At 36.2% G+C, this 11,452-nt stretch overlaps 1 protein-coding gene across 2 annotated transcripts in view; it reads left to right on the forward strand.

Annotated features, from left to right (window-relative positions):
• The first annotated feature begins 1,523 nt into the window (after positions 1-1,523).
• The window catches only part of purple (6-pyruvoyl tetrahydrobiopterin synthase purple), a 55,876-nt gene continuing 45,947 nt past the window's right edge, over positions 1,524-11,452 (forward strand). Inside the window, exon 1 of one of the 2 annotated variants that reach the window (XM_067134733.1) lies at positions 1,524-1,808. In XM_067134733.1, the coding sequence (XP_066990834.1) occupies positions 1,738-1,808 (71 nt within the window). In that variant the 5' untranslated portion in view covers positions 1,524-1,737. The remainder of the gene's footprint in view (positions 1,809-11,452) is intronic. The other variant, XM_067134734.1, reaches the window with a different exon arrangement.

Genomic DNA, 11,452 nt, shown 5'->3' on the forward strand with positions numbered 1-11,452 from the left:
ATGCAGGTGAAACGATCGAAAAGGTCATTAACTTTGCCGAGAGGGATTCCACAGAATAGACTGCCCTTCTAAAACAAATAAATAACAACGGAGCGACGACTAACGAAGTACAGTATGGCAACGAGAGCATCAATATCCATAGAACACACGCAACATAATATCCATTTTTCCCTTCGCTGTAAACAAAGAAAAAATGGGTTTTAATGCTATCTGTTTCAGTGCTATTGACCCCTTTCCTTCGGACTATGGCCAGGTTAATGTACTTCTTGGGAAAATAAGCAACGGACCAGTTCCATGCAAGAGAAACCGAAGAGAAATAACTGTAGTGCAAGAGCGTTTCGCCTATTTGGTGCAGGGTCCTATCTCAGGGCGACTGTTACTATACAAATTAATTTGTCCGTACTGTACAAACGAAGTGAACTGCGATGTATGCTGATAAATTACATAGCAGTTCATAACTACTTAATTACTGATATTACAATGGCAAGGATTGACCAAGAAACAAGAACCCTTGAAGGAACATCATTATATAAGTCATCTTTCAGCGCATAACAGTTTTGCACTTCACCTATTTAGTAAGTTTTAAAAGATTATATTCCTGTATCATGTGTGTATTATGCCTAAATATGTCTGAGTTTAACTATGACAAAGTGACAGCACTAGCCTTGACATTTATATCATTACACATATTGAAGGTTACAAACAATAAGACGACGTGGGTAATATCCATGTACATCATAGGACATTAAAATATGTCAGTAACATCATAGGACATTAAAATATGTCAGTAAGATAGTTCGTTACTAACGTAAGATATTACCTCTTCCGAGGTAATATGTTTGATTTTATTTGTCCGTCCGCTAGCAAGTTTATGTGAGAACGATAAATTATTAGGATTTCTTTCATGTTTCATAGGAATACAGGGACAACTATGCACGTTTTGGCGTGGATTTCACTTGGGTTCTAGATACTCATTGCTGTCACCATTTATGTGTGTTTAAGTAAAAGGTAACGTCAGGTGTCTGTGAAAGGAAATGAAAGGAGCAGAGTAGTTGATTGCCGAAAGCACATTGTTATATTCGTGCAAAAACATAAATGACTGGAGTATCTTTGGTAACTATTCATCCCAGCAGCGTTAGCGGAGGTAAGGTGACACTGAATGAGTTCTCAAACTCAACTCTGCCTTATAATGGCAGTTGATATATAATGGCTGAAATTTTTAGGTACACGAAAGTCCAGTTCTTTTCCGTCAGCTTTTATAACTATCACAGATACTTTACTTGGGACAAGAGAGAGGTGCCGTCTGAGAAGTAAGTAATTTACATAATTCGTAATCAACCGTATGTAAAAATAATCAGACGTCTTATCACAAATGCATAGCCTTAATTTGAATTTTTCTCATAAATACGGATTTTTCGATCTAAACTGTTGAAGACGCCATTATTTTACAGTTTTACAGTAAAGAAAATTGCAGCGTATGGCAACTGCACTCCCATTGATCCCGAACAAGTCAGGGTGAGCCTGACAGTCAGCGTTCGTAGTAGAGGGTGGCAAGACTCAGCAGTCTACCCGAACAAACCTGACGGCTCTTAAAATTTACCGTGCAGTTTGAGACAAAATACGTCCAAGTTCATTTTTTCTCCGTGTTCTCAATAATCTAGCTGATAAGCAGGCGTGTAGTATACCGCGTTAGACGTCCCTAAACAGCTGTAGAGCGTCAAGAAGCAACTGTTAAACATGTCTGAGAAGCGACCTGTTGCTTATGTTACTCGCATTGAGTGTTTCAGCGCTTGTCACAGATTACACAGGTAAGTGCAGTTATGTTTATTTATCTTTGGTTCTGTTAAAAAGACTGACACCTTCGCTGATCTGTGGTGGCTACTTGTTCCTCACGTAGTTCCCCATTTTCAACCCAAGGAAGACAGTCATAAAGACTAACTGGAATTCTGATGTAACACGTGTTGTGTAATTATGACTTCTTTTTATAGTTACTTGTAGGACTACTTGCCTTTGACGTAGGAAGGATGGTGCAATTTTTTATGGTTGGTAAGGAATTTACTAGCTCACGGGCTACCTAATACGAAGTCTTAGGTAATTTTACGGTTATAGTAAGGTCAAGGTCACTGTAGTGTGGCCTGGTTTTAGAGCAGTACTGTGTAGTCAAGTAAACCCTGACTTAACCCAAGATATTTTAAAGGCTGTGCTAGCCAAAGTGTAGTCCCCAGAATAATGATTTATTGCATGGATGCTTGTAAGATGACTGCATTAGCAATATCATGATAAATCAGGATTTTAAAAAAGAGGCTACATTGTAGTGATTAAAACTCGAAGAATTATCCATCTGATCACTCATCAGACTGGTTCCTCTTATACATAAAATCTCCAAAGCCATTTTCTCACTCGTTAGAATGAGTTGACACGAAAAGTCTTTGGGTTGAGCCTTTTGTTCTGTCGTGTGTGTGTGTGTGTGTGTATATATATATATATATATATATATATATATATATATATATATATATATATATATATATATATATGTATATATAACATACTGTATTATATATATATATATATATGTATAAATATATATAATTATACATATATATATGTGATATATATATAATACATATATATACATATAGAATATAGATATACATGTATATATATAATATATATGATATATACTATATGTATACATATGATATATGTTTTTATATGTGTATATACTATGTTATTTTATATTGCTTTATATATATAATTTAAAGTAATATTTTGTCGCCCTCATTGATGCTCATTTTATTTTTAACAAAGTTTATAAGCAAATAGATGGCCTGGCCATGGGATCACCCGTAGGACCTTCTTTCGCTAATATTTTTTATGTGCCATTTAATAAAACAAATCTCCAATCGTTACCCAGATACTTTTAAACTCATATTTTATAGATGCTATGTAGATGACACGTTTTTACTTTTTTACTGAAGAATGTCATGCCCAGTTGTTTTTAGATTTAACGCTTTTCATCCCAATATTACTTTTACTATGGAAAAAAAATATACAGTAATGGCCGCATTTCCTTTTTAGATATTTTGGTCTCTCGTTCTGATGGAAGTTTTGTGACCGGGATTTTTAGAAAGAAAACGTTTACCGGTCTTGGGTCAAACCTTTTTAGTCATTGTCCCCTTGTTTTGAAGGCTTATTCATGTAGAACTCTGATTAATCGAGCCTTTTCCCTTTGCTCCAACTGGAATAACTTTCACCTGGAAGTTAGGTTTTTAGAGACGTATTTTTTAAGAATAATTGCTACCCTCAACATCCAATAAAATCGTTATGTTTAAGGTATTTACCGTTATGTTTATGGTATTTACCATTATTTTTCATGCCAAAACTATAAACACGTCTGCATTTTGCACGTAAACGTGCTTACGGCCGAAACGACCCGTATGTTTCTCTACCCTTCACTAATAATTGTGTCCTAATCAAACGAAAATTGTCACTCTTGAGCCATCTGTATCCGTGTTTACTTCAGATTTACATTTAATAACCCTCTTGCAATGGGAAGACTGTTTCGCATTAAAGACACCCTCCCGGAGTTGATGCGTACCTGCATAGTTTACAAGTTTAATTGCCCTAAATGTAATTTTGGGACCAATGTGCGATGTACTAAGCACCTACTTGAGGTAGGCATCGACTGTGATAGGGGTGTCAGCCATCGTACAGGCGTAGCTTTAAGCAAAAAAGAAAATAGTGCCATTAGACTTAATGCCACATCTTGCCACCATCACATACAATACAGCGATTTTCAAATACTCGGACAAGCAAAAACAGCCATTCGCTTCCCTTTTAGAGTCCCTCCATATTAAACAACAATCACCAACACTCAATAACCAAACCACCCCTCCATTGTTCCATTATTTTTTTCTCCACACTCTCTCTTCCATTCGCATCTATCTGCTTATCATTTAACTACGAGTGATTTTATTTGACTACTGTTTATCATTATTATTATTTTGAATATTCATTTTTATTTTTATCTCTCTATCTAGATGCTGTGATTTTATTGACGATTTCTGTTTAGTGTCAGTTTTGATTTGCAGTTAACTTAGGTTTTTGTGTTCCGTTTTTACATTATATTATTATGTATGTATTTTAAAGTTTTGTCAATTATAACAGTTTCAGTACTTTTAGATTTAGTCAATCAGTTTAATTTTCTTACTGTTTCTCTTTATTTTTTATGTCATTCTATAGATAAGTGACCCTGATGATGGGAAAAGTCATGTATTCCCGAAAGCTCGGCTGTGCCTCGTTTATATTGTAAGAAACAATAATGTCTGTTTCTCCATAAATTGAAGTTTTCTAGAAAGAAAAACATAACCAGTTATATATGCATTTATATATACAGTATATGTATGATATATGTATATCTATATTTATGTATATATATGTATACTGTATATATATGCATATTTATACATATATATGTGTATAACTGAATCACGAAAATATGGAACATGAATATATATAAAGATAAAATCCACATATGGAGTGCTGCGAGGCCTTTCGACGCTATCCTATTAGCAGACATATACATATATATATGTATATATATCTATATATATACATATCAGTAAGGACACCAATCAAGGCCAAAACCCGGAACAGCATTTTACACAACATTATTGGGACATGTTTCGAGCAGTACTCTCACTCGTTATCAACCTAAATTGCTGAAGAACTGTAAGTCCATATCATCTTCTCACGATCATAGCAATGGATACGCGAGCAGGGAAGTGTCATCTGCATATCAGATCGTGAGAAGATGATATGGACCTACAGTTCTTCAGCAACTTAGGTTGATAACGAGTGAGAGTACTGCTCGAAACATGTCCCTATAAAGTTGTGTAAAATGCTGTTCCGGGTTTTGGCCTTGATTCGTGTCCTTACTGATATGCAGATGGCGCTTCCCTGCTGGTGTATCCATTGCTATATATATACATATACATATATATATATATATACATATGTATTGTATATAGTGTATATATATTTATGTGTATATACACATATATGTTTGTATAATGTATGTATATATTTGTATATATACACTATATACATTTGTTTATATATGTATATGTATATATATGTATATATATGTATATATTTATATATATATTATATGTATATCTAATGGATATATATGTTTATATATGTGTTATTTTAGTATGTATAACTGTATATATGTATATTTTGGATATGTATGTATATATAAGCATTAAGATATAAGAATATGTATACATATGTATATAGTATATGTAAATAACTTTTCCATAATCACAACTTGGCTATGATGGTCACTGGGTCTTTCCAGCTCCAATATACATAGTATATCTGATTTTAGGTATAGGTACAATGAGAGGCACTCTTTAACCTTCTCGTAGTCTTGGCAACATGACCTTTTGTGATTATGGAACCCGGGTTCATTTCCCCCCGACAACATATCTTCATTTTCTTGCACTTGGATCTTAAGGTGCAAGAAAAAAAACGCGAACATGAAGATTATGATGATGTCCAGTCGCTGGTAAATGAACAGTGGATTCCATAATCACAACGATTGTCTATGATGGTGAGGATGGGTCTATTCCAGCTCCAATATATACAGTATATCTGAAAACGACAGGTATAGGTATGTATGAGAGGCAATAGACCTTATCCTTCTCGTAGTCAGGTTGGCAACGTGACCTAGTTGTGATTATGGAACCCGGGTTCGTTTCCCGCAACTGGACATCATATCTTCATTTTTCTTGCACTTGGATCTTAAGGCTTTGTAGTGACAAGCATATCCAAAAAAATGCAAACAATTTGAGAAGTTAAAAGGGCATTGTGGTTATTACAATTACACATTTGTATTATATATATATATATGACCAGTATATATCTATATATATATTTAATTCTAATAGCCACAATGCAATATAAACGATTGTCCACTTTTTTTAGATGGTGAGGATGCCGATATCCAAAGCTCTAAGAATAAGATCTGAAAACGGCAGGTATGTATATGTAAGAGAACCCGAGTTACTTTTATCCTTCTCGTGGTCAGGTCGGCAACGTGACCTGGCTTGTGGTTATAAAACCCAGGTTCGTTTCCCTGTCGTTTTCAGATACATCATAATATTTTAATTTTCACCATCGTTGCACTTGGAATCGTTTTATTGCTTTTTAGGTTTTATATGTAGTGACAAGCATATCAAAAAAAAAAAGCCACAATGCCCTCTTAACTTCAAGATAGTTATCCTTCGTAGGTCGGGCATTGTGTGATTAAGGTAACTCGGGTTCGCTTCCCGCGGCACACATTTATTCTTCCCTTGGATATCATACAACATATCTAAAAAGCAGGAATTACAAAAAGAGGGCATTGTGGCTATTAGAATACATACATACATACATACATACATACATACATACATACATATATATATACATACTATATATATATATATATATATACTATATATATATACATACTACATACATACATACATACAGAGGGAGAGAGAGAGATTCAGCTTTAAGTTCACGGAAGAAAAACAACGGTTGCTGACACATTCATACTTTAACCACTAAATCTTGGATGAACCCTGTGTGCAGGAAACTAACATGGCATTAGCTGCTTAAAGCACCAGTAAAGAAGACTCACAGCAGTGCGTTAAACCCTCAGCATATACTGTGCCATTTACCTCTATCTTGCATGCTCAAGGTCCTTCCTCTCCGTACCTCACTCACTTTCCTCACTCATTTTCTAGGTCGTCGTTGTCGTCTTCCGAGTCATACACCTTTCAACGGCCTGGTATTTCTCCTCTCTACGTGACCAAACCATCTCGTAACACACTGATCCATACTTTCACCTAAGCAAACATTCTTACTGCAGCTATGTATCTCCACATTTTTTGCCACTTGACTTTTTATGCTACATATTTTTGCAAATGATGGTTATCAACAATTTGAACCTTTTTTAAACTCATGTTTAACATCAACACTTCGCTTCTGTAAAGGAGAGTTCACCCAGCAATTCCTTTAGTCGTTTCCGCTTGACACTCCAAGTGTCTTCCCAATCTTTAAACACACCATCCTACTTTCCTTAGTCCACTTATTCTGTGATTTGCCTCCTCTCTCATTCTACCTTCATCCATTATGTTCAATCTCAAGTACCTGTATGAATGTACTGTCTCCATTCTTCCACAATCCATGTAGAAATTCATTGCTCACAATTACTTCGAAAAATTTCCTCCATTGCAAACAAAGTTTTGTTCAATAGTTTTTTTTTTTTTTTTTTTTTTTGAGGAAGATAGATGGAGCAAACTGTAATTTGCTTGTCTAAAATGAGAGTTACTGTTACAGCTTGGAGATGAGTATTAACTGATAGCAAGGAGTGTTGCAACGACTTATGCTCAATAATTGCTGCACCTCCCTTAGCTCTATCTCCAGGTGGTGGTGGAGAATTATATATGCTTTAATCTAAACCAGGATTATACTGTGTGTTTCCAAGCTTAGTTTCCTGGAGAGACACAATATCTGGGCTGTGGTCATGGAGCAGTACCTTCAGCTCTTCACTTCGAGCCCTAAGACCTCTACAGTTCCATTGTAGTATTGACATGAAAACAATTTTTCGGGTTTGGTGGGAGGCTCTTTGGATGAAGCCTTCTCATGTACTCTTTTGTTTATGAGCATTAACAAGAGATGATTTGGAAAGGACTGGTCTTGACAGGTTTGGTTTATTATCTGTTAATTTACTGGTGTCATTTTGTTTCCCTTTCTTGTCAATTTATTTAAATTCAGGCTGGGGCACTTGCATCGAGGTTAGTACTTAGTATCTATTACTAAGTGATGCATGTTTAATTGGGTTTGATGGAGGAGAGGATGAGGTGGAACGTCTCCTGTTTTGATGCTCTTGCTCCTCAGTCTCCATTAAATCAGGTAGAGACTGTGTTTGAGACAATTCCAAGGTGATTGATTTAAATGCCATCTTGTCCTCTTTGGAGGCTTGTGCTCTGGCTTCAACAGGCCGAGCACCTGGCCCAGATGGCTGGGCCACTACCACAGGGGTTTGATGCACCTGCTACATTAGAGGGTGCTGCCACTGCACCCATAGTGATAGATAGGGGTAGTGGCTTCAGAACTTGAGCAGAGCTCCTAGGTTGTCGTCATAATTGTCTTTTTGCAAAACCGATACTTATATGCTCTAGACTGGCTTTACTTATTGCAGACAGTTCAAAATTGTAAATTTCACTATTTTTGTTATTGGATTTATGTTCCAGTTGACAATTAACACATTTTGCTTTTTTATTACATTCATCATCATGATGGACACCAGAGCAATTTATACAAATTTTAGTATTTTTGCAGATTTTTGATGGGTGGCCAAACATAAAGCAATGAGAGCACTGCATTGGTCTTTGCTGGAAAGGACGTACTCACCCTTTAATTTGCAAATACGACTTGAGAAGGTACTTCTGAGTCTACAAAGGTTAAAATGATAATGTTGGCAATAGCTGCCTTTTTCACTCTCCAAACTGAAGTGGGACTCATTTCTAGAATTTCTTCTTCTGTCATGTCATATAGGTCTTTATCAAATAGTGTTCCTCTCCCATAACTAAAGCTAAAATGGGGCTTGATCTACGTAATCATTTCATCATTTTTTAAGCCCAACAAGGTCAGCATATATGCTTGGGTTGTGGATTTGGCATGAATAAGAACGGTGTCCTTTCCAAAACGAGAAATATCACTGTCTTTATTCCTCCCACCTTTTTCTGAGAAACCTGCAAAATTTATAGTAGTTATAATTTTCCTCCATGGCGGAAACTACCAGCCACATAGGAGGTTTAGGAGTCCTTACTTCTGCATTCTGATTTCTCTCTGGTTTATCCTGAGCCCATTTAGATGGTACACAAACGTCCATGTCTTTGGGGACTTTAAGGATCCTCGTACCCTTGACCTATTTGTATGCCACTTATCATACTACTAGCCTTTAGAGCCTCAGCATGGCTACTAAAGTTAACCCAAGCTTACCATTTAGATTCAATATCAATAAAGCTCATCCTGATTTTTACAACAGTTCCAAATTATTTCAGAGCTGTCGAGATTATTTCATAATCACAACTGACTGGTAAATGTGGAACATTCTCAAATTTTTCACACAACCTGGGTGTGTTGAGGACTTAATTTTGGATAAAGATTTCTTAGAAGCACGGCTAAAGGGTCCATGGGAGGGGAAGTCAGGAGGGGGATCAGAGTTCGTCATCTGTGCCAGAACAGCACCATCAGAGGGTCCAGGGCTACCCGAATCCTTATAAATGCTAGACATAAAGATTTGAGATGGGTAAAAAAAAAAAAATAATAAACCTGAAAACCTTAAAAAGATATCGTCAGCTTTTCATGGAGTTTATTCTTCCACCAATGGCACAAGTGAGAACAGACTCCCAAATGTCCACGTCCCTACCCTACCCCAAAGGGGATGGCACAACATGATTAGAGTGGCAGAGGTGTAAGCCAAACCTGTCTGCTAGGACTGAGTATTACAAAAATACAATCATCCCCACCCAAACCGGATAGAATGCTGAGAATCCTGTCCCCAGAAGCAGACCCCCCTGGAATCCGTGGTCCAGCCCTAAAGAATAGTTCCGTCTTTGAGCTATCAACCTGGTAACTCTCACGTCCAAACATTAACGGGAAGTTGACGGTCCTACCACAGTTCCCACTATTTAGCTTTTCCTGTTTAACAGGTCCAATAAATGTTAGAAAAAGTGGAAAATTCTTCAAAAATTTATCCAAACAAATTTACAAAATATACAATGATGGGACTCTTGGACTCAAACCAGGGAACAAATTCCTGGGTTTCAAGAGCTCCCTCACCACGTCAAGGTGGTCCCAAGTCGAGGGGGCATACTTATATGTACCAGTGTGTTAAATATTAGTATGATACAGCTATGCAAACGTGTTATATAAAAATTCTTATAATTTTGGCAAATACCGATGGTTTATACACCAGCTCTTTTACCCTCTCAAACAACCCATAAATAATTCTCCTAATATCTAATTATTTTGCATCAGCAAAATAACTTCACTTATAAGTATCTCCTTTCTCTGGTACCACTCCGCCGAAGTAGCCTTGCACGACCTGCACATTTCTTTATAAAAACACGTATGCAGATGCATTCTAGGGATCTCATGGCATAATATCAGTGCTGACTACCAAGCCCACTCTATTAAAAATCTCAAGTGGAAAAAGACATTCTTCAGTTTCATTTTGAAAGATTTAATAACTTAAGTCCTGATACCAGGTCGGATATTACTGTGCAATCTTGGAGCTAAAATTTGAAGACTGTCTTTACCTACATTTGAAGTGCATTTTGGTTTAGATAACTTGAAATCACTTATGGACAGTTTTATATTGACAACTTTTGTTGGCTGTAATATACACAGCAATCACTCAATTACTCTTAATAGCATACGTTGATAGATAGATGAATCATTACGTTTTAAACGTTATTCTATCTTTCATCGGTAGCCAATATGACGCAAAGCAACACATGGAGTAATCCCATTCGAGGTATTTTACCTTTTGTGGATCTTTTAGCTTTATTTAATTTATTTTCCCTAAAGACAAGCCGTCATTGTCAGTGACTGTTTTTATACTTTGGAAAATGTTATAAATTATCACAGGGGAAAATGTTATAAATTATCACTGGGGAAAGTGTTATAAATTATCACAGGGTAGTTATAAATCGAAAAATGCATTGGTGGCAGTTAATGCAACAACTCTCTTTTTTCCTTGTCACTCCAGAGGCGAAATGAATACTTAAGTAGCAGAAGTTTTTGTCTGCGTAAGGCCAGACTCGCATAACAAATTGTCAGTCATTCTTTGGAATTTTAATTTAAGTACTTTCACTTCGAAGCAACTGTGATGGTCGTGCGTGAGTTACCCTTGGTAAATCGCATAAAAACGATAAGTTCTAGACTTACAAGGAATTTTAGGTCGAATGCGACTTTTCACTTGGCTTCGGCTTTTTGATTGGCTCACACACACACACACACACACACACACACACACACACACACACACACACACACACACACACACACACACACACACACACACACATTCAAGTTGAAAAGCTTCCATTACACGTTTACCACTTTCATTCGTTTAGTTTGCGAGAATATTTACTGTAAAGAACTTAACCGAATATGATGTCTCGAGATGAGCATTGCCATAAATGCTACAATGATGACTAAACAGGAATGTGAAAACTGTTAATTATAAACTTCCACGTTGTCTATTAATATTGTACTACTATCAAGAAATCAGAGAACGAAATAATCTTCAATATTTCTTGAACTCTGCCAGTTGAAATTTCTTCTTCTATATTTCTTTTCTGATAAAGTCGTCTTCCAGTAT

This window comes from Macrobrachium rosenbergii, chromosome 36, assembly GCF_040412425.1.
Source record: "Macrobrachium rosenbergii isolate ZJJX-2024 chromosome 36, ASM4041242v1, whole genome shotgun sequence".
NCBI classification, from domain to species: domain Eukaryota; kingdom Metazoa; phylum Arthropoda; class Malacostraca; order Decapoda; family Palaemonidae; genus Macrobrachium; species Macrobrachium rosenbergii.